This window comes from Typopeltis vanoorti, chromosome 13 (genome assembly GCF_054136105.1).
Source record: "Typopeltis vanoorti isolate ZY-2024b chromosome 13, IOZ_Tvanoo_1.0, whole genome shotgun sequence".
Classification (NCBI taxonomy): domain Eukaryota; kingdom Metazoa; phylum Arthropoda; class Arachnida; order Uropygi; family Thelyphonidae; genus Typopeltis; species Typopeltis vanoorti.
Genome location: NC_143561.1, coordinates 41,340,940 through 41,367,111, shown reverse-complemented (window position 1 = coordinate 41,367,111; position 26,172 = coordinate 41,340,940). Strand labels below are relative to the sequence as shown.

Here is a 26,172-nt window from a genome sequence, read left to right as displayed (position 1 = left end):
CTTACACTTAGATTCTGGATTAAAACAAAAATACAACTTCTTGTCTATGCTTGGGGAAATGGAATTTACATTTTTGCATCACTAGACCACCAGAAGAAAGTTAAATTTTAGTCACTGGCTATAACTCTAAATCTTTCTTTGGTGAGTTCCTCAAGTTAGCTGACTTCTGGTACATTAGCAAATGTTATTCCTTCAGAAACTTGGATTTTAATACCATATCTTGAAAAAATCAACTGCAGAACTCACTATTTTAGACAATAATATATAGTTAGAGACAAGAGGTAATGGCAGTTTTAACTCTCTCTCCTCAATGGATACATATTAAAATCTTTGATAGTTTTGGGCCAGCTATCTGATGTCTAAGGATGGAGTTTGGCTGCCGATCTTCAAAAGTTAGGACTAAGAGAGTAGGTAGTATTTAGTCCATTCCAATCTAGAATTTTTAACAATATAGTGATACACCATTTTGCACTTGTTATGGAAAATATAACTTCTGCACTGATTTTACTTCCCACTAATGAGACCTCAATAAACATCTAGACTGGTCTGGATAGCAACTCTTTCTATAATGCACAATGACATACATGTTGAAAAACATGGGTTCTGTGCATTATGGTAGACTATGCCATTCTGAAGTAGAGTCATTTTCCTTCATATACAATTGGCTCATCATGATGATAGTTCACATGCAAACTTTTATTTGCTTCTGCCTAGGTAAAGGAATAAATCAAGAATATAATTTGTCAATTATAATTTACATAATGAAACACTGTTTAGCATTGTTTCAAGATTACTAGCTACATATGCACAAACTAAAACTTGCTCTCATTGCAAGCAGCTGTCATTTAGTGCTTCTCACAGCATGCAGTTGATTTCTGTATACTGAATTTAATGTTCTTTATACTTTTTTTTTTTTAATGACAAACATATGCTGGTATCATTAAAATTCCAAATACAGAAGTATTTAGCAGTTCTAGAATCTGCAAGAATAACACTTCCTAGTACCCAAATTTCATCTGAGCATGTTGTTGAACATGGCAAGCAAAAAAAACATTACTGTAAGTGCTACATCAGAGACATCATTTAGGTATGTAAATAATTTCTATCTCTTTGGTGTGTTCCAAAAATAACTGATGTTATATGAAGGTATCTCCATCTATATCATATGAACTATGTTTAGCACCTCAAGCCAGGGAATTCAAGTCCATTATCTGGAATTTTGTAATTGTCTGAATGCTGCATGGACAAACTGTACTGTGGCCACTGCTGTTTATGAATATCCTTTTTTTTTTTTTTTTGGTAGTCTCACAATGGGCAGCAAATTCCACTGCTGGTGCAGGGCACTACTCTGCTTCCTGGATGCCTGAAATAACATGAAAAAAGTTCCTTGTTTGGTCTCAGAGTTTATGGATTAAATAATCCTCAGCCTACCCAAAATACTACAAATACCAGCCACTAAATTAGAAACCTTCATGCAGATATACATAAACATCATGCAGTGTATATGCAAAATACTTGGTCACATGTTCTAGGCAACTATTTTTAGAATGCTGCTAATCAATAATTGTCAATAGTGTTGATCACAATGGGAAAAAACACAGGATCTTTCAGAGTTCAATAAAGGACTTAATGTAGGTGCCTGTCTGGCTGAAACCATGATTTTGAAAACAGCAGAGCTGACTGGTTTCTCCTGGATGTTTAATAAGCGGAAAAATAATCCACACTGACTGTCTAAGAGATGTAACTGTGGCCCATGACAGTGTCAGGATTGCCATTGTCTGAGAAGGTGTGTATGGACAAACAGAACTTCTGTGTGCAGCAACTGACCAAAGCATTTAATGAAGGTTGTTCCCAACACACACCTCACCAAACTATGTGCAGGGAATTGAAGAGGATCAATGTTGGCAGTTGCATGCCAATGTGGAAACCACTGATTTCTAAAAAGTTTCTAATTGAGTGGTCAATACGTGTATAAGCAATAGTACATTTTTATGCAACTCACAAAGGGTTGTATGCCTATACATTTATGGTACATTAGTACCATAAAATGTGTTAAGAATTTTTTTTTCTTCTATTTTTATAAATATATATTTTTTTTGTTTTTAATTGATTATTATTATTATTATTTTATATATATATATATATATATATATATATATATATATATATATATATATATATATATATATATATATATATATATATACTTTATTTTTTTTTTTTTTACAGTCCTGAAATCCTGCTCAAGAGACCAAAGATAATTTTTTTTTAGCCACTTCAGAGTTTTAATAGATGAGAAGGTAGTGGTCTCGTCTGAAACAATGAAATTAATTTCCTACATAATGATAATCACAAATAATATTCCTGGAAGGATTCAAACCTATAATCTGTTGGTTGGAGAGTGGATATACTAACTGCTTGGCTAACTAAGGCAGTGATTTTTGGTGCCATGGATTGGTGTTTTCTGTCTGCAACAGAGCAAATTGGTCTTTGAAGGCAGATTGTCCCTATTCATTACAAACATTCATTTGCAAAAAAAACTTGTCATAACTAGCCAGTGGTCTTGATATATCATTATGCATACAGGCTTCTACAGGAAGTCTGAGACTTACAAGTCATCCAGTGCCTTAAACACTTTTCATATATTTTCTTGAAAACATCGACTAAAGACACATGCACGTGCACATACAACGTCCACTGGCAGTTTTTAAAGGAAAGATCTCAGAGTCCTTCATCTGCCATGAGCTACAAAATTTTTCTTATATTTTATACTGGACAGTCCTTTACCAACTCATTTGTTTCTATCCTAACTCCTCTCAGAAAATATTCCTTCAAGCTATCTTCGTGTGTGAAATTCACAGCCCAGATATCGTCTTTGTTACTTGCTGCTAGGTCTATTTGACTATTCCTTCATCCCTGTTAATCAACTGTTTTGTCTTTGAGATGATTTGAAAAAAGGCTCAGAAAAGGTTCCTCAAATCTTTGATGAAATTTGTGCTTATATCAAGATAAATAGAAACAGTTTTAAATTATTTATAAAGCATGATCACTGCACACTTTAAAGTTATGTTAGTTGCTATTTATTATCATCAGATTAATACATAATTTAGGTAGGACTTTTATGTTTCTACATAATATTGTGATGGTTTCCTGGACTTGGAATTTCAAATTCTTATTATTATTATTTTTATTATTCTTATTTTTTACCTGCTATCTCTCTCTCCAAAATCATAGTTTGTAAGTGATTAAAATTACATTTGTAAATTATGAATTATTTTCATTATCAAAACATTACATTTTAATTTAAATTAAGTTTAAAAAATATATTTATGCACTTTAATAAAATTCTGTACATATGCAAAATCGATATTGAATAAAAAAAATTAATCATCTATATCATTTAAATTTATATACTGTCATTATTTAAATTGTAATGCAATAATAAATTGAATAATAAATAAATAAATTTTAATTTAATTTCAATTTATACATTGAAAAATGTATAAATTACAAAATCAATATACCACTTAAATAATTAATTAAACATTCTTCTTGTAATATATGTTACAGGAAACATACCCATTAATATTTCTTGCAATTGACAGACTGCAAATCAATTTCCCTTTATCGATACTCTCCATTCTCATCCTGAATTTGTGGGATGTTTGCAAATTATGACCAGAGGAGTTGAGTACACAAAAATATATAGTTTTTTTTTTTTTGTGTGTGTGTGTGTGTGTGTGTGTGTGTGTGTGTGTGTGTGTGTGTGTGTGTGTGTTGTATTTTATTTTATTTTTTTTTGGGAGAGGGTTAGTCAGTCCAATTTGCAAATATGCTTTTTCTCTCTCTCCCTAAGAAGCTTTTAAAACTGAAATATAGACATTTTGGCTGATATACAAGACAACTTCTGTCAGTGCAGAGATATTTTTTCAGTCTTTCTATTATTATTATTATTTTTTTTTTTTTTGTCTGTGCACTATTTTTCTTTAATGTAAAACAAGAAAATATAAATTCTCAAAAAAAAAAAAAAAAAGGCAACTACAGTGTTAATATAAATTTCTTCTACTGATAATGGGAACATAACCAATTAATCTCAATAACTTGATTGTCAATTAGTTATTACCTTTAAGATATATATCAAAGCAGTTCAATACATAAACTGATGGCCACTTTAGACAAAATTAACAATTTTGTATGGCGTGAAATGTAAGATCTCCAATTTTTGTTATTATGAATAAACAGGAAAATCAGAAATTGACATAATTAAAATAATGAAAAAATAACTGATGTTATATGAAGATATCTTTTGATGATTCTTTGATGATGAAATTCTTTTAATCGTTTTAATTATTTCAATAGCTTAAAAAGATTGAGTGCATTTTTTTTCCCATTTGAAATATAAAACCTGAAATATGTTGTTACTGTATTTTCATATCATCAGTAGATATCTTTTTCTCAATAAAATATCAGCATAAAATTATCTGCCGAATTAACAATAAAAATAAACACTATATACAAAAAACTACTGAAACAAAAACTAGTTTTCAAAGCTACTACATGCATAAAAGAAAATACAGAAGCAAAATATCACTGTATTTATTTTGTTCAATGGAAGTAAATTCCACCTTCTAGCTTTGTATTATTTACTGCAGTAAAATAATATATATATACCCACAGAAAATACAACTTATTTATCATCTTTGATACTTTTATGCCAATCTAAGTTCATCTTCTCAACACTCTCTCCTCTTTCTGCTGCTCTTTTTCCACTTTGTGTATAGCCAATACAGCCCACAAGTGTCAAAAGCAAAAGGAAGAGATTCACTCGAATAATCATGATATTTCGAGATCTTGATACCATAGTGTGACTGGAAAAAAAAATAAAAAATGCATCACTATGAATTAATGTTTAATGCATGTATGAAATGCAACACCTTATCCAATATACATATACCACATGAAAATACAGGTGCTTTAATTAGCCAGAGAATATAAACAAGATGTAGAAAACAAAATGCCCTCTATAATGATAATGATGTTCTATTTTGCTGATGAAATGATTAGCAAACAACTAGGAGAAAACTGAGTCTGCATGAAACTGTACAAAACACAATTAAGTACAAACTAAATTATTTGTGTGCATTTTTTTAAACTAAAATGTTTAGAAAAATGCCTCATGTTTGATGTAAATTTATAAGTGATCCAAAAGTCTGAATATGTTATCTAATATGAAGAAAACTAATTAGCCAAAAATATACAGTTAACTGGTTTTCGAAAAGATGCTTAAATAATGTGGTATCTCAATATGCCTCTAGAGCTTGAAGAACAAAGAGGAAAAAAAAAGCAAAATAGATGCCTCTGAACTTCAAATTTCTATCTACAATCTCCTCAAGATTCTTTGCTTCTCCACTTCTTTCAGTATTCCACCAAGTGAATATGAAGCATCCCTTCTTTGGATCCCAAATTTCAAAACTTACATTCAGTTGCATTGAACTGACATTTTCATTCAATTTTCCACTATGTTGTATGCAGATGACATCGTGCTGTGTGCAGAATCAAGAGAAGAAATGGCAGTACTGGAAGAGAGGGGTATGAGACTGAGTATATGTGTTGCAAAGTGGGTGGCAACCAGGAGACAGATCTGGAGCTGGAAGGAAATGTCATCAGGAAGGTCAGTGACTTTAGATACTTAGGTTCAACAATGAAAAAGGTTGGTGAGGCTGAGAAGGAAGTGGGATTCAGGATACAAGCAGGATGGAGGAACTGGAGAGAGATGGCTGGAGTGCTATGCGTTAAGAGGGTGCCGATCAATCTAAAAGGCAAAATCTACAGGACAGTAGTGAGACCAGCTATGATGTATGCTATGGAAACTGTGGCTCCGAGGAAAAATAACATCAGCAGGATTGAGGTAGCGGAGATGAGAATGCTTAGGTGGATGTGCGGCGTGACCAGAAAGGATCATCTGAGAAATGACTATGTAAGGGGAACGATGAAAGTTACGATCTTAGGAGCAAAGATACAGAAGGCAAGGTTGAGATGTTTGGTCATGTGATGAGGAGGGAGGAAGAGTATGTCGGAAGAAAGGTCATGGAGATGGATGTGCCGGGGAGGAGGAAGCACGGGCGGCCAAAGAAGAGATGGAGGGGGATGGTGGAGGAGGACTTGAGGATGAAGAACTTGGATGTGGCTACAGGAGGTTGTGGAGGAGACTCACTACAAACAGTGACCCTATTTAAGTGGGAAAAGCTGCAGAAGAAGAAGAAGCTGAAATCCTTCTGAAGATTCAAATTCCAAGCTTCATATCACTGCAAACAACTGAATATCTTCCAGAAGTCCAGTGACAACATCAATGACAAACAGTAATGTCAGGACTGAACCCTATAGAACATTATTTGCAACTGTCCTACTCAGATACTATCCCCCACATATACAACTCTCTGATATCTCTCAGAAAGTCAGCTGCCGCTCCAATCCAGTAATCTTTCTAGAAAAATGTCAATAGATTTCTTGCCCAATTCTTACCTGCGCCTCACTCACACACACACACTTATCCTTATCCAATGTTCATGTCACTCAAATTACAAAGGGCAACTAGATCAACAATAGTACTCCTTAACATATAGTGAGTGAGTGACTGTAAAAGTTATATCAATTATAGTGATATAAGGTGGGCAGAGAAGACAACATGTAGTAATAACTGAATTTTTGGACTTCTTGAGAGACAACTCAGACAGCATATCGTGGTGGGAACACAAGGTTCAAGAGTTCTGGATTTGGTCACAGAATCGGAGGATCTGATTGTGAATGAGGACATACTTTCCCTGTTGGTGAGAGTGACCATGTAATCCTGACTTGGAGGATGAATAGGCATGGGGAGGTATCAAAACAGAAGGAAGTTATGTGGAATTATAAGGCAGGTAGTGACTATCATAGACTTAGAAACCAGCTTGCAGCAGTACAATGGATGAAAGACTTTAAAGGAAGAAGTGTCATTAGTGCATGGAAGCTACTTAAGAAAAAATTATTGACAGCAATGACAGATTGTATACCTCTGGTGAAGAAGATGCAATGTGAAAATCAAATGGATGACAAAAGGAATAAAAGGGGAATTGCAGGAGAAAAAGATTATGATAGGCATATAAGGAGAGAGGTGGAGAACAGTTGCATGAGGAATAGAAGACTAAGGCTAAGAAAATGACTAGTATTGTAAGGAGAGAGAAATTAGAATATGAGAATAGACTGGTACCACAATCCAAGGAGAATCCCAAGGAATTTTTTCACTATGTGACGAGTAGAAGTAAACATGATAGCGAACGGATTATCTTGCTGGGTAGAAATAGGAATTGGGTGACCAAAGTAGATGACATAATTGAGCTATTTAATGATCACTTTATTAGAGTGTTCCATTCTGGTATTACAGGCTTTATTCCTAAAAGGATAATGAGTGGTGAAGTGTTAGAAATGAATGAAAAGATTATGTATTCCGAATACTCCTATCTAGTATAGTTCCAGCAGTAGAGTATACAGCCACACTTCTTCTTCCCACAGTCTACAAAGGAGCATCAAGTAGATATCAAAAAATATTTCTCACAGAAACCTTCCAGTCAGTTCCTGATTGATACTTTGCTTTTAGCTCTGTAAATGAAGCACCTGTCCAGCTTTTTATATTGTCCATCTAGTTTATTCTAGGTTTGCCTCTTTTTTTAAATCCCTAGAATAAGTTCTTCAAGAACTTGCACTGGGAGACCACTAGATCTGCAGTATGACCAAGCCAGATGAGTTGTCTTATCCATCGAATCTTAGTTATGTTGTTATCTCTTGGACCAATAAAATTCTTTGTTTTACTTCAAAATTTTTGACATGATCAGTGTACAGTATCTTTAGGGTTCATCTATAGCACTTCATTTCATCTTCTTTTAGGAGGATCCAAGTTTCACTTCCACATAAAAGTACTGAATTAACTAGTGTGTCAATAAGGCGTAATCTATTTGTAACTGTAAGCTGTTATTGGTCCAAAATCCTTATAGTTTTTGGAGTTGTGTTGTTGCTTTTGCAATTTTGGTTCTAATATCTTGTCTTGATCTTCCACCTTTAAAGATATTATCTAGGTATTTAAACTGATGAGTTTCTTCTATGGGTGTATCCTCAAGTAGGATTTTTTTCAGTTACTGCCACAGTACTTCCTTCTTGGTCAGTCAGAAGAATAGATATTTGTCATTGTTCTGATTTTTGGGTACTTGGGTTAAGCTTTATTTTTGAAGAGGATGAGTTAACTTTATGGTGATTTCCCAAAGATCAGATTTGTTTCTGCTGGAGACCAATAGCATTAGCAAACTTCAGATGGCTTCTTCTTCTTCATCCTACTCATTCCAATATTACAGTTCTCCAGGAGTTCATTTACAACATAATTGAAGGAAGCAGTTAAATTATACTGGTAATTCCAATTATAGACCAGTCTGCATAACGGCAGTTGTGGTCAAGGCATTGGAAAGATTGGTTAGGAATAGAATACAGGATTGGGCTGATAGACATAGCATTCTTTATAATGGTCAGCATGGATTTGTCAATTTACTTGCATTTTATAATAGGGTAATGCTTGTGTTAGATAAAGGAGACACATATACAGTGATATCCTTGGAACTTTGCAAATGCGTTTGATAGATTACCACATGATAAGTTGGTGTACAAGCTGCAGAGGATAGAAATAGATAGTATACTGATTAGTTAGATTAGAGATTGGCTCTCTGAATAATACCAGCAGGTTGTGTACGATGGAGTAGTATCACAAAAAAGAAGGGCAACCAGTGGAGTGCCCAAGAACAGAACAGGGTTCTGTTCTTGGGCTCCTTGCTGTTTAACTTGTTTGTAACCAATCTTTCTGATATATAATGTGGACTGATTAGGGATCTTTTGTTGTTTGCTGATGAAGCAAGGTTAGGAAGAATTATAAGTAACACTGCTGATGTTAATTCCCTTCAGGAAGATTTGAATAGCCTTTTTACTTGGACAGAGGAGTGAGGTTGTAGTTTTAAAATCATTAAGTGCAAAGTGTGATGAAGAGGGATGCGAGGAATAGATATTTTACATGGAGAATTTTCAGTAAATGGAATACTGGAATGTGTTATAATGCAAGAAGTGTTAAGGATTTTAAGATTCAATATGATAAATATGTTGTCAGTTGAATGAATCTGCTTACTCCATGGAGGGTGCAATAATAATAATAATCCTTGTCTCACTCCATGTGCCATTGGAAGGGGGAGAGTGTTATAATTTCCCATGACTTCAACTATTATTTCAGAAGACAAGTATAGAGATTCAACCGGTCATATTATTTTCCTTTCTATTCCATAATGTTGAAGAATTTTCCAAAAGGCATCATGACAAATATTATCATCATCAGACCTCCATGGAGCCCAAGAGATTCATCACAGGAGATCCCACTCTCACACACACACACACACACAACTCATCATACTTTACTTAAATGCATTTATTGTCCTTGCAGTCACCATACTCTCAGGCAATGCATTCCAATCGCCTACCACTCTCAATAAAAAATAAAAAAATCTAATCCTCATCCCCTTACTCACATCCACCTTATACAGCTTCCAGGGATGGCCTCTTGTTCTCCCCAACTTCAGTTATTCTACGAAAAATCTCATCCACATTAATCTGGTAATTACCCCTTGCCAACTTATGTCTGGATTATGTCTTCCCTCTTCATTCTATTCACTAGGCTCTGCAAGGACAATATGTTGTACTCCATAATCCAGAGACCTGAAACAGTCTTCATCAATCATCTCTGAACCCCTCTCCAACAACTCATGATCTTTTTGAAAACCAAGCAACCAAAAACCTGAACAATTGGATCAGATCGCATACTGATTACTGCCTGATCAAAGCCTTGTAATTGGAATTATAATATCCCAGCTTCTATATATCACTGTTCTCTGCATCACTGTCATAATCTGGTGTCATAGTCCTCACAATCTTAGCAAAATGTCCCTGAAATTTCAGGTCTCTATCCACCATTAGCCTAAGATCTTTCATCTCCTCCTCCATGATATCTCTCAAAAATCATATACTCTGCTACTGATCTTTGCTTCATAAATTTTAAAACTTACACTTTGCTACATTAAAACACACTTGTCCAATCAGACAGTCTATTCAAGTCCTCTTGCAAGACTACAACATTCAGTCTACTTTTCATAGCTCTCTCCTCCAACTTTGTATCATTTGAAAACAAACAGAGCAACCATTCAAACCCTTTCCAATATCATTCACAATAATGGCCCTAAATCAGACCACTGGGGCACACCACTAGTGACTTTCCCCTTGTGGGATATCACTTCCCCCCATACATAACCTGCTGATACCTATCAGACAGCCAATTTCTAATCCAATACACTAATCTACCATCCCACCCCATATGTTTCAATGTGATTACCAGCTTGTCATGTGGCAATCTATCAAAGGCCTTTGCAAAATTAAGATACTACTGTGTGCATCTTCCCTTGTCCAACGCATTTGTCACTGTGTTATAAGTAAGCAAGCAAACTGCTAAAACGATATTCCCTTAGCAAACTCATGCTGTCCATCAAAGAGAATTCTGTTGCTGAAAACCTCATTCTGCACCAGCTTATCTAACAACCTTACCACAAATCCAGAAAAGCAGATTGGCCTATAATTTGAAGCCTTAGTTTTATCATTCCATTTATGAAGCAGAACAAATTTGCCCTCTTTCCATTCTTTTGGAACTTAGGCTAATCTTAGACTCATGCTAAAAAAGGTAAGTTAAAACTGTTGTTAACTTCCTGGAATATTCCTTCAAGACTCAAGGTGATATACCCATCAAGTCCTATGGCCTTATTGACATCAAGTGTACTAAATTCCTCACATACTTCCTGCTCAATCACCATCAGTGGTTCTTCTCCCTGCTCTAAGTTGTGCATTACTTTATATTCACAAAAGGTTGGAATACTTTTATATCATCCTCAGTAGTTATCATTCTACCATAACATCATCTTCCCATCATCATTCTTTCTTCTACTGGCCACATATCAAAAAACTCTCTATGATTTCTTTTAGCCTAATTTCTTAACTGCTGCTCATACTGTTCTTTTGCTACCCTTACCAAGCAAGTCACCTTCCTTGCTTGTTCTATATTCTTATGCTACATGCACAATGCCATTTTCTTCCAGATTATTATTATCATTATTCAGGCCTCCATGGAGTCAAAAGACTCATCGTGGGAGGTCCTTCCTAAGAACATAAAGAATGTCAAGATTCATCGAGGGGAGGACCCCTTAAGAAACACAAAGTCTATCATACCACTCCATAAACTCATTGACCGTTCTCGCTCTCACCACTCCATCAGGCAATGCATTCCATGGTTCAACCACCCTCCATGCAAAGAAACCACTCCCCACCCTCTTGCTCACAGTTTCCTTTCGTAACTTCCAGGGATGGCCTCTTGTAATCTCTGCTTCCTATCATACCACTCCTTAAACTCATTGGCCATTCTAGCTCTCACCACTCCATCAGGCAATGCATTCCACGGTTCAACCACCCTCCATGCAAAGAAACCACTCCTCACCCTCTTGCTCACAGTTTCCTTTCGTAACTTGTGAGCCTCTTGTGATGACAAGAGACCATTCCAGGGATGGCCTCTTGTCATCACTCCTTTCCGCTGTTCAACCAAGCGAAAGAACTCCCCGGTGTCAACCCTGTAACCACCTCTCAACAGTTTAAAAGTCTCAATCACATCACCTCTCCTCCTTCTATCCACCAAACTCTGCAGTCCACATTCCCTCAGCCGATCCTCATAACCAAAATTGTACAGTCCTGAAACCATCTTTGTCATCTGTCATATGTCTGATCAGACAGTTTCAACAGTCTGATCAGAGACTTATACAACGGAATGATAACCCTTTTATCTCTGCGGGTCAGTGTCCTTCTCATAATTGCAGCAATCCGCTGAGCCCTGTGGGATGGGACCCCACTTGTAACCCTCTGCCTCCTTGAAACTGCTCTACCATACACAACTCTCTGATACCTATCAGACAGCCAATCCTGAATCCAGTTGACCAATCTGACATCCAGACTGCATGCTTTATCTCTTTGGTCATTCACTTTACACATACTTGATTTAATCTCCTAACCTTCGAAATACATTCAAGTCATTGAATCTGGCACCACGTTTGCAATATGTCCCCTAAATTTCAGGTTTCTATCAATCATCAACCCCAGATCTCTTGTCTCCCCTTACTTCCTCCAGTATAACTCCTCCCATAATGAATGCAGCATCCCATCGATGTTTCCCAAATCTCAAGACCTTACATTTCGCTGCATTAAACTGACACCCCCCCATTCATTTGCCCATCTATCTATCTTATTCAAATCCTCTTGCAGGGCTACCACATCTGCACTATTACTAATAATCCTTCCCAGCTTCGCATCATCAGCAAATAACTGAATATCCCCTTGCAGTCCACTGGCAATGTCATTGATATAATGGTTAAACAATATAGGTCCTAGTACTGAGCCCTGTGGGATCCCACTCGTAACCCTCTGCCTCCTTGAAACTGCTCCACCATACACAACTCTCTGACACCTATCAGACAGCCAATCCTGAATCCAGTTGACCAATCTGACATCCAGACTGCATGCTTTATCTCTTTGGTCATTCACTTTACACATACTCGATTTAATCTCCTAACCTTTGAAATACATTCAAGTCACTGAATCTGGCAAATAGAATTGAAGGTTTTCTGTAGGTCAAAAAATTACGCTACACTATTATATATTTTTCTTCAATGATATGGAGTGTAAATATATTTTTACTATTATTAAATATATGGTCAACTGTACTCCTGTTGTTTCTAAATCCAGGCTGGAAGTGAAAAAATGGATTGCATTTTTGGTTTAATATGTGAGGGGTAAGATGTCCAACTTATTTTGCTTGGATGGCTGATGAGGCTCTAAAATTATTGCACTTTTTTGCTGTTTCCTATTTTTTTTTATTTATTTTAATTTGGAATGGGAATAACAATAACTGTGCACCAACCTTTTGGCCATATTTCAGCCTCACATCAGGATCCCAAATTTTGAAGCATATCTAGTGTTACACTGACATTCTTATTTATTTCCCCATCTTTACAGCTTATTCAAGTACCTGGAAAAGCCACAACATCAGCACTATTGTTAGCAGCCTTTGTAAGCTTAACATCATTTGTAAATAACTGAGTATCTCCAATCCAATGATTAAAATATCAACATAAAAGATAAATAATCTGAGTATATAACAAATAAAAATAAATAAATAAAGGATGAGAATAAACAGAAGAAAAACAGTTTGAGAGTGAGATAACCTTGATTAAGATTCTTCATCCCCCATTCAAAATTGTTGTAGGCTGGAGGGTTTTACTTCAATTTTGTTAGGTCAAAGTTGTGATAATATACAATTCGTATCACCTTATACTGATAATGTTATATATATTATCACTTAACTCCATGATTGCTTTGGACGGCAATCATGGAGTTAAGTTTTTAATAAATACTCCTGGTTTCCCCCTGAAACCCAATCATCTTTAAATGTATTTTTGTTGTGTTAGGTGTAATTCAGTAGACGGTAGGAAACTGGTAATTTGTGGAGGTACCACTCTAGACGGACTAATATCTTCTAAAACAGAAGGGTGAAAATTAATTCAGACAAATGGTTAGTTTCACATGGAGAGAAGAGGCAAGGAATAAGAAAAGTCTCATTGACTATGTTATTGTTGATAGTGATGTTTTCTCCCTGGTGCAGGACACCAGAGTGTACAAAGGATTTCAAACTGGAAGTGATCACAATTTAGTCTTGAGTAGGATAAAATTGAATTTCATATTGTAAAGAATAACATGTAAGAAAGTTTTAAATCAAATAAAAGTTAAGCAGATCTCAGATATGAACTGTAGACTAAAATACACAAAGATTATTGAAGAAAAAATGAAAGAGTTTTGAGAACAGGAACCAAAGCTTGGAGATTCAGTGGCAAGCCTTGAAGAAAACCCTGAGTGATTCAGCCAGAGAGGGATGTGGTGAGGTTGTCTGCAAGTATAGAAAAATCAGAACTCTATGGTGGACACATGGTGGAATGAAAAACATATCAAAAGTACCTGGCAAATAAGTCAACTTGTGCTCTTAGAGAATGCAGAGACAAATGTAAGAAAGCTAATATAATGTAATGTAAATAATGTAAGAAATGTAAGCGAGTCCAGAGAAAGATTATAGGCATGAACAGATGACATCAATGGCAATCATATTAAAAATGAGGGTATTAGGGAAGAACTTGACATTGTGAGCATCCAGGAATGCGTTAACAGAGCTAATTTCAGGTGGTATGGTCACTTAAATAGAATGGGAGAGAAAAGATTAGCAAAACAAGTGTTCTCTGCCAGGGTGGCAGGAAAACGACCCAGAGGAAGACCAAGATATATGTGGATTGATACGGTACAAAGTGCCTTAGACGATAGAAATATGAGATCTGATAATGTTGGAGTCTTGACAAGTGACAGACTGATTTGGAGGAAAATTGTAGATAGTAAGTTAGTAATGATGTAAATTTTTCATGTAGTACAATCATATTCTGTACACCCCTTGAGGGCATTGGGCAGGAATTTGATGATGATAAATGGTTAGTGAGAATTTTTTAAAACAATGCATACTTGAAATGCACAGTTAAGTAAAACTACTTACGAAACAAGATTTGGCACTGCTTCTATAGATGGATATTTTTTTGTCCAAACTAAGATTCTTTTCTCAAGAGCATTTGGATGATGCATTCCAAATCTCACATCATCTATTATGGGAAAAAAAAAAATACTGTATCGGAAAGAAAAACTTTTACTGTATATAAAAAACAAGTAAATTAAGGAATGAAAGTTTTGTATAAAACAAATGTTATTTGTTTTTGCATTCAATCTTTGATCAGATTATATAGCATCTATAGAGTACATATACAACCAGATTACTTAGATTAAAATTATTATTATTATTATTCAGGCCTCCATGGAGTCAAAAGACTCATCATGGGTGGTCCTTCCTAAGAACATAAAGTCTGTCAAGATTCATTGAGGGGAGGCCCCCCCCATTAAGAAACACAAAGTCTATCATACCACTCCTTAAACTCATTGACCGTTCTTGCTCTCACCACTCCATCAGGCAATGCATTCCACGGTTCAACCACCCTCCATGCAAAGAAACCACTCCTCACCGTCTTGCTCACAGTTTCCTTTCGTAACTTGTGAGCCTCTTGTGATGATAAGAGGCCATTCCAGGGATGGCCTCTTGTCATCACTCCTTCCCGCTGTTCAACCAAGCGAAAGAACTCCCCAGTGTAAACCCTGTAACCACCTCTCAACAGTTTAAAAGTCTCAATCATATCATCTATCCTTCTTCTATCCACCAAACTCTGCAGTCCACATTCCCTCAGCCGATCCTGATAACCAAAATTGTACAGTCCTGAAACCATCTTTGTCATCCGTCTTTGTACCCATTCCACAGTTAATTTATCCCCTTCAAATCCTGGGGACCAAATCTGATAACAACAGTCTAAGTGTGGTGTGATCAGAGGAGACTTATACAACGGAATGATAACCCTTTTATCTCTGCAGGTCAGTGTCCTTCTCATAATTGCAGCAATCCCCTGTGTTACCTTCACCACCTTTGCAATGTCCCCTAAATTTCAGGTTTCTATCAATCATCAACCCTAGATCTCTTGGGATGGCCTCTTGGAGGAAGTTTTTCTTTCCGATACAGTATTTTTTTTTTCCCATAATAGATGATGTGAGATTTGGAATCCCCTACTTCCTCCAATATAACTCCTCCCATAGAGTATGCAGCATCCCATCGATGTTTCCCAAACCTCAAGACCTTACATTTTGCTGCATTAAACTGACACCCCCATTCATTTGCCCATCTATCTAGCTTATTCAAATCCTCTTGCAGGAGTACCACATCTGCACTATTACTAATAATCATTCCCACCATCATCCGCAAACAACCGAATATCCCCTTTCATTCCACGGGGAATGTCATTGATATAAAGGTTAAACAATATAGGTCCTAGTACTGAGCCCTGTGGGATCCCACTTGTAACCTTCTGCCTCTTTGAAACTGCTCCACCATACACAACTCTCTGATACCTATCAGACAGCCAATCCTGAATCTAGTTGACCAATCTGACATCCAAACCCATGCTGCAACTTAAATATCACCTTATCATGTGGTACCCTGTCAAATGCCTTCGCTAAGTCTAAGAAAATTGCAGTATATGCCTTTCCTCCTCATCTAATGTTCTTGTAACTTTATTATAAAAGGCTAGCATATTGCTAAAACAAGAGCGCCCTTTCACAAATCCATGTTGACTCTCACAGATAACATTACCCTCATCTGCCCAATGCTGTATATGGTCCCTCACTACTTTCTCCAAGAACTTATCAACTACTGATGACACACAAACTGGCCTATAATTAGCTTCCAGTCTGTTATACCACCCTTATGCAATGGCACTATCTTACCTTCCTTCCATTCCCTGGGCACCTTTCCAGCAGCCAGACTTTCATTGAAAAGCCAGGTTAAAGGCACTGTCAGTGCCCGAGCACATTCTCTCGAAACTCATGGTGAAATACCATTCAGTCCCAAAGCTTTACTGACATCTCCTCCTGTACCTCTAAACCTCGAACCTGCCCTATCCCTCTAGCATTAAAACTGACTCCTCTAGGATGAAATACTCCAATAACGTGTTCAATGAACAATTTCACTATGTCCTCTGCATCAGTCACTCTATTCCCATTTTTATCCCACAATATTATTCTTCCACAGTGATTTCTCTTCTTACTGGCCACATAGCTAAAAAATTCCCTAAGATTTTCTTTGGATCTTAAGGCCAATCTCCTCTCATATTCCAGTTTCGCTTTCCTCACCACGCTAGTGACTCTTCTGGCCTGTGTCTTATATTCTTCATGCATCTTCTCTTCACCTGCCTCCTTATATCTGTTCCATAGCCTCTTTTTCGCATGCAATTCCTGTTTAATATACAACAAACCAGAGTGGGATAGTTAATATAAGGCATCAAGGTAGGGTTGGGGCTAATGGGGGGTCTTAAATTCATGTACACTAATACTAGGAGTATTAGAAACAAGAAGGAAGAGTTTTTGGCCATGGTTGGCACTTCCAGACCACAGGTTATTGGTATTAGTGAAACATGGCTGACTATAGATGATATAGCTAGTGGGATTGAATGTGATGGGTATAGTGTGTTCAGGAATGACAGAGAGAATAAAATGGGGGGAGGAGTATTGTTGATGATAGCTGATGAGCTACAGCCAAGGAGAATAGAAGTTGAATTGCAGGATAGAGAAAAGAGCACATTTGAGGCCATTTGGTTTGAAATTGTGGCTAGCAGAACTAAATATACAATTGGGTGCTGCTATAGACCAGGTGATGGAAAAGATGGTGGTGACAGTATGCACAAGCAAATAGAAGGAATGAGTGAAAGGAGGGTGATTATTATGAGAGATTTCAACTATGGTCGCATTGATTGGAGTGAGGAGATGACACACGGGAAGAAGGAATTGGATTTTATGCGGTTATTAAGGGATAACTATCTGCGACAGCATGTAATGAAAAATACTAGGGGTCAGAGAGTGGACCTAGTAATTACATCTGAGGATTTGGCTGTAACAAATATGACCACATTGCCACCAATCGGTGAGTGATCATAGGGTCTTGACTTGGGAGGTGGCTAAAGGTGTAGAATTTTCAATTAAGACAGGGTACATGTGGAATTATCAGGCTGGAAAGTATGACAAGCTTAGGAGTTTGATTGGCTCAGTGCCATGGCATGTACAACTGCAAGGACTAGAAGTTGATAGTGCATGGGAGGTGGTTAAGAAGTGCTTGCATTAAGCAATGGCTGACTGTATACCTAGAGTCCGAATAATAAATCAAGTAGGGGTTAAATGGATGAATAACACCATTAAGCTTGAGCTGCAAAAAAAGAAACAACTATGGAGGGAATTTAAGGAGAAAGGTGACCGGCAGGCACATGAATGGTATAAAGCGCAGGCCAGAAGGGTGACGAGTGTGGTAAGAAAAGCAAAAAAGGATTACGAAACATTGGCCATGCGGGCTAAAGAGAATCCTAAACAGTTTTTTAGATATGTAGCAAGTAAAAGGAAAAATGTACATGGCAGAATGATTTTAAAGAATGCCGATGGTAGGGGGGGGTAACTGAATCAGTTGAGATAGCTGAGTTGCTGAGTGCACACTTTGCAAGAATATATCATCCAGGTGGTGACATTGCAGAAACGAATAAACCAGTAGATTATACGGGAATTGTGGTGAATGAAGTGGAGGTGAGTAGTCTATTGCATGACCTCAATGTCAATACATCTGTGGGATTGGATGGTATACCAGCTCGTGTAGTACGAGAAGCAGCTAAAGAATTTTCAGTACCCTTAACCATTTTGTTTAATTTGAGTCTCGGGTCTGGGTTAGTCCCGAGCAGTTGGAAGGAGGGGGAAAATAGTTCCTCTGCATAAAGGTGGTTCCAAGCCTGCTGTTGTAAATTACCGACCGATTAGCATATCAGGAATCGTTGTCAAGGTCTTAGAGAAATTAGTCAAGAAAAGAATACAGGAGTGGATAGACGAAAATGGGATAATGTATGGGGGACAACATGGTTTTGTGAAGGGTAGATCATGCCTCAGTAACTTGCTCACGTTTTATAACACAGTGACGGCTGAACTGGATAGGGGTAGTGGGTTTACAGTGATACTACTGGACCTTGCCAAGGCCTTTGATAGGATACCACATGGAACCCTAATCAGTAAACTGGAGCAAATGAGGATGGATATAGGTTTGGTGAGATGGATAGGAGGGTGGTTGAAGGAGAGATACCAGAGAGTTGTTTATTCAGGAGTGGAATCAAAATGACGTCTTGAGACTTGTGAGTGGTGCAGGGCTCTGTTCTTGGACCACTGCTTTTCAATTTGTTCATCAATGATATAGGAAAGGATTTGAGAGGAAGTGTTCACTTGTTTGCTGATGATGCAAAGTTGGGTAGAGCAATTGTGAGTGCACAGGATGTCAAAATTTTACAGGATGATTTGGACAGTTTAGAGGACTGGGCTAGGAAAAATGGATGTCAGTTTAATGTGGCAAAGTGTAAGGTTATGCACCTTGGGGTGAAAAGAATAGCAGCAGTATATCGCATTGGTGGAACAGTACTCCAGGAGATTGATGAGGCCAGGGATTTGGGAGTGCTGGTGGATAGGGAGTTGAAGTTTAGGGGGAACATTGCAAAAGTGACTAAAACAGCTCACCAAATCACTTGGCTTCTGAAAAATACTTTAACATACAGAGGCAAACAAGTTGTTGTTCCTCTGTATCGAGCCTTGATAAGACTCCATCTGGACTTCTGTGCCCAGTTATGGGCACCAGGGTTTCTTCGTGATGGGAAGTGGAGAGGGTCCAGAGACGAGTGACCAAGCTGATAGCAGGTCTGTGGAATGAACCTTATGAGAATAGGTTGAAGATTTGTGGGTTGCAGAAATTGGATGATAGACGAAGGAGGGGTGATATGATTGAGACATTCAAATTACTGAAGGGTTTTTATAAGATTGATCCAGAAGATATTTTTGAAAATATGACTGGTGGTCATATTTTTAAAATATGGGAGGACTAGGGGTCATGCATGGAAGCTGGGCAAGAGCGTGGTTGACAAGGGTGTTAGAGCTAGGTTTTTTACTTGGAGAGTGGTGAATGAGTGGAATAGGCTTCCAGAGTCTGTTGTGGGTGCTACGACCATGAATGAGTTCAAGGCAAGATATGATAGATACTGTGTGAATGTTGAATAGTTGTTCCAGACATGATGTTAGGGCCTCCCCCGATGAGTCTGTCGACTCCTTGGAGTTTCCCGGAACAATAATAATAATAATAATAAAATATTGTTTGTCATCCACTTTACTCCAAATCGTGTCCTCTTCTTCACTCGTGGTATAGAACTTACTATTGCTGCTAACAAATATTCTTTCACAATTTCCCACGCACTAATGATATCCTGTCCTTCCAATTCCTCCCTCTATGTAACTTCCCGAAGTTGACGTCTAAGACTATTATAATTCCACATAAGTTCCCATCTCTTTGATATTCCTGCATGTCTATTCATTTTCCAAGTCAAAACCATATTGTCACTCTCTCCAACTGGTGGGAGAGATGTCATCTCAGTTATTATCAACTCTTCTGATGCTATAACCAAATCCAAAACTCTTGAACCTCTTGTTCCCTCTGTTACATGTTGCCTAAGACATCTGTCCCTCAAGAATTCTAGAAATTCCATTCCCCTATTGCTACATGCATCTTCCTCTCTCCAATTTATACTACTGTAGTTAAAATCTCCCATAACAATCATTCTTCTGCACTTGCCAAACTTAACTGTCTAAACATCTCCTGGTCCCCATCCTCTGTGCTCCTGGGCCTGTAGCAACACCCCACTAAATATCCTGTCTTGCCCACCTCTACCTCACACCATATGCTCTTAAAATCATTTGTCTCACTGCCTTCCAAAGCCTCCACTCTTAGAGGACATAGGTCATCACTTATCATAAGCAGTACCCCACCACCACACTTTCCCCTCCTATCCTGCCGAAAAACACTGTACCCAGCAACTTCTATTCTGTTATTATATCCTCTTCTGTCAACCACGTCTCAGTGATCCCAATAATTTTTGGCCAGGCTGATGCTATCTGCACCACCAATTCCTCTCCCTTATTCCGGATACTCCTGGCATTAGTTTAAAGCATATAAATGCCATTATTTCTATACCCGGCAGGAATCTGTTGAAATCAACAAGAAGTTAAGATGCCATGTTTTGTATTTGTTTTCTTTGACAATATTCTAGTACATTTTCAGATACCATGGATAAATTCACATTTGTTATCTTATGCAATTGTTAATGAAGTCTGGCTTGGTCAGACTGTTCTCATTTCTATACCTGCTTATGCTGTTGCTCTATTTATTTATTAATCAACTATTATCTATGTACTGCTATGATCTGTATTGTGCAGTATGACCTTAGTTCTTGCATCACTTAACCCACTTTAACCAAACTGATTACTGGTGGTCTCTCTCAACTAGACATCATATCCATCATAATTAATCAAACTTATTTACACTCCAGAAGTGCATTTTCCTAATTCATTGCTGTTCTTGTCAAAAATGTACTTTTTTATAAATACTGACTCCACCCATGAGAGGTCAACAAGACCTAAAACACAACAGTGCCATGTGGGCAAGTGTTTAAAGGAAAAGAAATAATCTATTGACAAGTTTATTGGAAAGGAGGATTTGGAAAAACAATACGGGGAAGTCTGTTCCAAAGAATACAAAGAACAAGTAGACAGAATGAAGAGAGAGATCATGTTGATCAGTGGCAGCTCTAGTTCTTACATGATTAGAAGAAAGTGGAAGAATTGTAGCAGCCAGTTCAATGTAGCAAAACTCATGGAAATAGCTATGAAAAAGGCATAATGCAGAAACAACGTACTTATGGGAAAGCAACTAGTGGGAGATAGTAAGAAAGGGACAGCTATTGGTTTGACTGTCCTACTTCAATCAAGAATTGAATTCTTAGGGAGGTTTTGGATGCACCATCACAAATGTGAGAACAACATTCGAAGCTTTGTCAGATATGAGATTTGTAAAAAGTATCAGGAGTTGAGCAATAGAGATAGTGTTTTAACAAAAAATAATACAAAGTTTTATAGAGGCTGAGAAGGCTATTAATGCAACATGTTTATGCCAGGTGATACACCAGGACTGTCTTTTAATAGTATAGAAATTCACTAAGTAGTTTTTGTCCCACCGAGAAGGTCAAGGAGATCGGTATTTATGAAGAATATGGCAGATCTCAGAGCTTCAATCATCTGATTACTATAGGGTTTCTCAAAAGAAGAGAATTAGAGCATCATGTCATCAGCAAAACTATGAATAATATTTCAAGTCATTAATGTAAAAGAGATAGAATGCAGGTGAGCATAAAGAACTCTGAGGTATTCCAGCAATAAAGAAATCTGATGAAAGAGAGAGAGAGAGAGAGAGAGAGAGAGAGAGAGAGAGAGAGAGAGATCTCCAGCTTAACATGCAGAAAACAACCATACAGGAAGCTGGCAACCAATCACAAAGGGCAGGAGGGGAAAACATAAGATGGTAGCTTGCTGAGTGGGCTTTGATGCCAGACACTATCAGATGCCATTGAGATATCAAGGGCAATTATATGGGTTTTGCCAAATTATGTCCAAGATAGGCAAGGCTAAGGAGATCTGCTATTGAACAAGAATGGTGGTATCCATATTGATCATTAATAATTAACTGACAGGTCTTCAGGTAGTAAAGAAGCTAGTTGTTGACCATCTCCATCGCTTTCAAGTGCTGAGGTGAGAGAGCAATGGGATAATAGTACACTTGAGTACACATGCAGGCAAAAAAAATAGTAGTGCTGGTAGTGGGAAGTAGATGCCGTTGGTGTAGATGATGGTACTGGCAGTTTGCTGTATTTGGTGGATTAAGTCGTGAAGAAGGAGAGGCAGAGTAGGTGCCCTCCCTCGATGAGTCTTTGGACTCCTTGGAGGCATCATGTAATAATAATAATAAACTTATCTCCCCTTTTCAGATACAAGCTGGATAAAGGCTTCCATGCTGTTGGATAATTACTTTTCACTTGGTTAGTCTAATCAAGTGAAAAACTTCCAACATCTTTCTCTAATCCAGAGTAATTTAATAATAAGGTGTGATACCTTCGTGCAACTCATATAGGCAAATATGACTTCTCCATTACTTCCATCTTGGTATCACCACCTCTGGGTCTGGCTCCCACTGATGAGACCTCAGTAAAGGTCGAAACTGGTCTGGATAGTGGCCCTTCCCTTAATGCATAGCATTATACATGTCTACAAGGAGATGTTCTTTGCATTATGGGAGATACTACTTAGGCAAGTGATGAGAACTTATACTACCTTTACCATGAGTTGCCCCAGTCCTGAAGATACTTCAGGGTGCAAACTTCGTTTGATTACACTTGGATAAAGAATTAAACTAAATATATAATTTATGAGTTGGAGGACAAGACCAATGCCAAAAGGTCTGTCTTATCTTTGAGTGATGTTACCATGGTAATATACTTTTTTTTATTATTTCTATTAGTTCAGAGCAAGTGTTTTGGATCAAGAGAGAAATACCATGGAAAATAGGTGCATAAATCCAGGAGGTCATCCCATATTTCTACTAGAGCAGGTGTTTGACTCAGGAGAGTGAAAATAGTAATCTAATCATTGAAAAAAAGGCACAGAAATCCAGGAGGTTATGAGGCCAAGATTGTTCTGTGGTAAAGGAGATATGGATAGATTATGGTGAAAGATGCCAAGAGGTGAGCAGGCATATAGTACATTTGCAAGGAGAGCTGGTTTAGAAAAGTCCAGAGGATTGGAAGAATAATGAAGAATATCTGGTATTAGACCTTGACTGACAGCAAGTCTTCTAGGAAGATAACCTCAGTTTTATTACTATTATTACGGGCAACTCCAGGGAGTCATTAGACTCATCGAGGGAGGCCCCAAATCATATTCATCACAACTATCTGACATTCATACAGTATCTATCATACCTCGCCTTAAACTCATTCACTGTCACAGCATCCACTACAGACTCAGGGAGCGCATTCCACTCATTCACTACTCTAAAAGTAAAGAACCCAGCTCTAACACCTTTACTAACCACACTTTTGCCCAGTTTCCATGGATGTCCCCTAGTCCTCCCACAACCAGCCCTGTTCTCAAAAATATCTTCTGAATTAATTTTATAGAAACCCTTCAGTAATTTGAATGTCTCAATCATATCTCCCCTCTTCCACCTATCAACCAATTTTTGCAACCCACAAATCCTCAACCTGTTCTCATACGGTTCATTCCACAGACCTGCTATCATCTTGGTCACTCGCCTCTGGATCCTCTCCACCTCCTCCCCATCAAGAAGAAACCTAGGTGACCAAATCTGAGCACAGTAGTCTAGATGGGGTCTTATCAAGGCTCGATACAGAGGAACAATAACCTGCTTGTCTCTGCTTGTCAACGTATTCTTCAGCAACCAAGTGATTTGATGAGCTGTTTTGGTCACTTTTGCAATGTGTCCCCTAAATTTCAATTCCTTATCCACCAACACTCCTAAATCTCGTGCCTCATCAATTTCCTGGAGCAGGGTTCCACCAATGCAGTAAACTGCAGCCAATCTTTTCACCCCAAAATGCATAACCTTACATTTTGCCACATTAAACTGACATCCATTCTCCTTAGCCCAGACCTCCAATCTATCCAAATCATCCTGCAAAATTTTGACGTCATCTGCATTCACTATTGCCCTACCCAACTTCGCATCATCCGCAAACAAATGAACTGTTCCTCTCAGATCATTTCCTATATCATTTATGAACAAATTAAACAGCAGTGGTCCAAGAACAGATCCTTGTGGCACACCACTAGTCACAGGCCGTCTTGTGGACTCTACTCCCGAGTAAACCACTCTCTGATATCTCTCCGTCAACCACCCTCCTATCCATCTCATCAACCCTATGTCCATTCCCATATGCTGCAATTTACTGATTAGAATTCCATGTGGAATCCTGTCAAAGGCCTTGGCAAGGTCCAGTAGAATTACCGTAAACCCATTACCCTTATCCAGTTCAGCCGTCACTGTGTTATAATACGTGAGCAAGTTACTGAGGCATGACCTACCCTTCACAAAACCATGCTGTCCCCGATACAGTATCCCATTTTCTTCTATCCAATCTTGTATTTTCCTCTTGACTATTTTCTCTAAGACCTTGACAATGATTCCTGATATGCTAATCGGTCGGTAATTTACAACAGCAGTCTTGGAACCACCTTTATGCAGTGGAACTATTTTCCCCTCTTTCCACCCGCTCGGGACTAACCCAGACCCGAGACTCAAATTAAACAAAATGGTCAAGGGTACTGACAATTCTTTAGCTGCTTCTCGTACAACACGAGCTGGTATACCATCCAATCCCACAGATGTATTGACATTGAGGTTATGCAATAGACTACTCACCTCCACTTCATTAACCACAATTCCCGTATAATCTACTGGTTTATTCGTTTCTGCAATGTCACCACCTGGACATTTTGCTCTACTTAAGACTGTGTGAATTCAATGTTTAGAGGTAAGCGGCCAAAAGGAGCAGTAGCAGGGCTGTCTGAATTAGGAGAACAGTAAAAGTAGCAAATGAAAACTATCAAGTGAAGCAAGGAATGTCTGATTTAACAAACGTGCACATTCCTCTTTTTTTTTTTTTTTTTTTTTTTTATTGGAATGAATCATGCAAGATATAATCTCAGAGGATATCAACTGAGATTCAGTTAGGAATAGTAGATTGGGTTTTGATGCTCCTAAGTAGTGGCATATATCATTAATGTTTAGATGAAATTTTGGTGTTTTTTTTTATATATTTTTGTATTGTTTCTTGCAATTTTTTTGTATTTTTAATTTTGAGATGTTTTAAATATTTTTATGGAACTTCTTTTTAAATTTATTTATTTATTTATTATTTATTTTATTACACCTGCAGTGATGCTAACATTTGTTTGTTTATCATGGAGGGAGTCAACAGTTTTCTGTTGACTCCCTCCATGCATACCTGGCAGAGTAAGCAGTAGCAGGCATATTAACCATCTGATCAGAGTGCCTCCAGCAGATGTATTACCATTGGATTCAGTTCCGAGTACTATCAGTTTGATGATCTTTGTGCATTAGTTGTTACCACACACAAAGCAAGTTTGTTCATTAACAGAGTCAATAAAAAAAAAAAAATAATAATAATTATGGTTTTGAATGACACCTACTTAAAAAAAATTACCTTGGGATGGTAATGGATTCTTATGTCCTATGTAACAAGCTGCATTAATTTTGCTACCGAATAAGATAACTGCAATCATGGAAAACAGATGTGGATAGTAAGTAAGTCAGAGGAATATCCTTAGTCCACCACTGTTTAACTTTTAATGCTACTATGAATTGTTAGAGGCAAGATATCCTTTGTGAACCATGCAAAGTTGAGA

The 26,172-nt window shown here is 37.5% G+C and overlaps 1 protein-coding gene across 3 annotated transcripts in view; it reads right to left on the bottom strand.

The window, feature by feature from the left end:
- Positions 1 to 3,057: 3,057 nt before the first annotated feature.
- LOC150100081 (UPF0389 protein CG9231) overlaps positions 3,058 to 26,172 on the bottom strand; it is a 36,746-nt gene continuing 13,631 nt past the window's right edge. For all 3 annotated transcript variants that reach the window (XM_090402452.1, XM_090402451.1, XM_090402450.1), the window contains exons 2-3: positions 14,738 to 14,840; positions 3,058 to 4,868 (exon numbers count right to left, since the gene is read on the bottom strand). In XM_090402452.1, the coding sequence (XP_090258578.1) occupies positions 4,688 to 4,868; positions 14,738 to 14,840 (284 nt within the window). In that variant the 3' untranslated portion in view covers positions 3,058 to 4,687. The remainder of the gene's footprint in view (positions 4,869 to 14,737; positions 14,841 to 26,172) is intronic.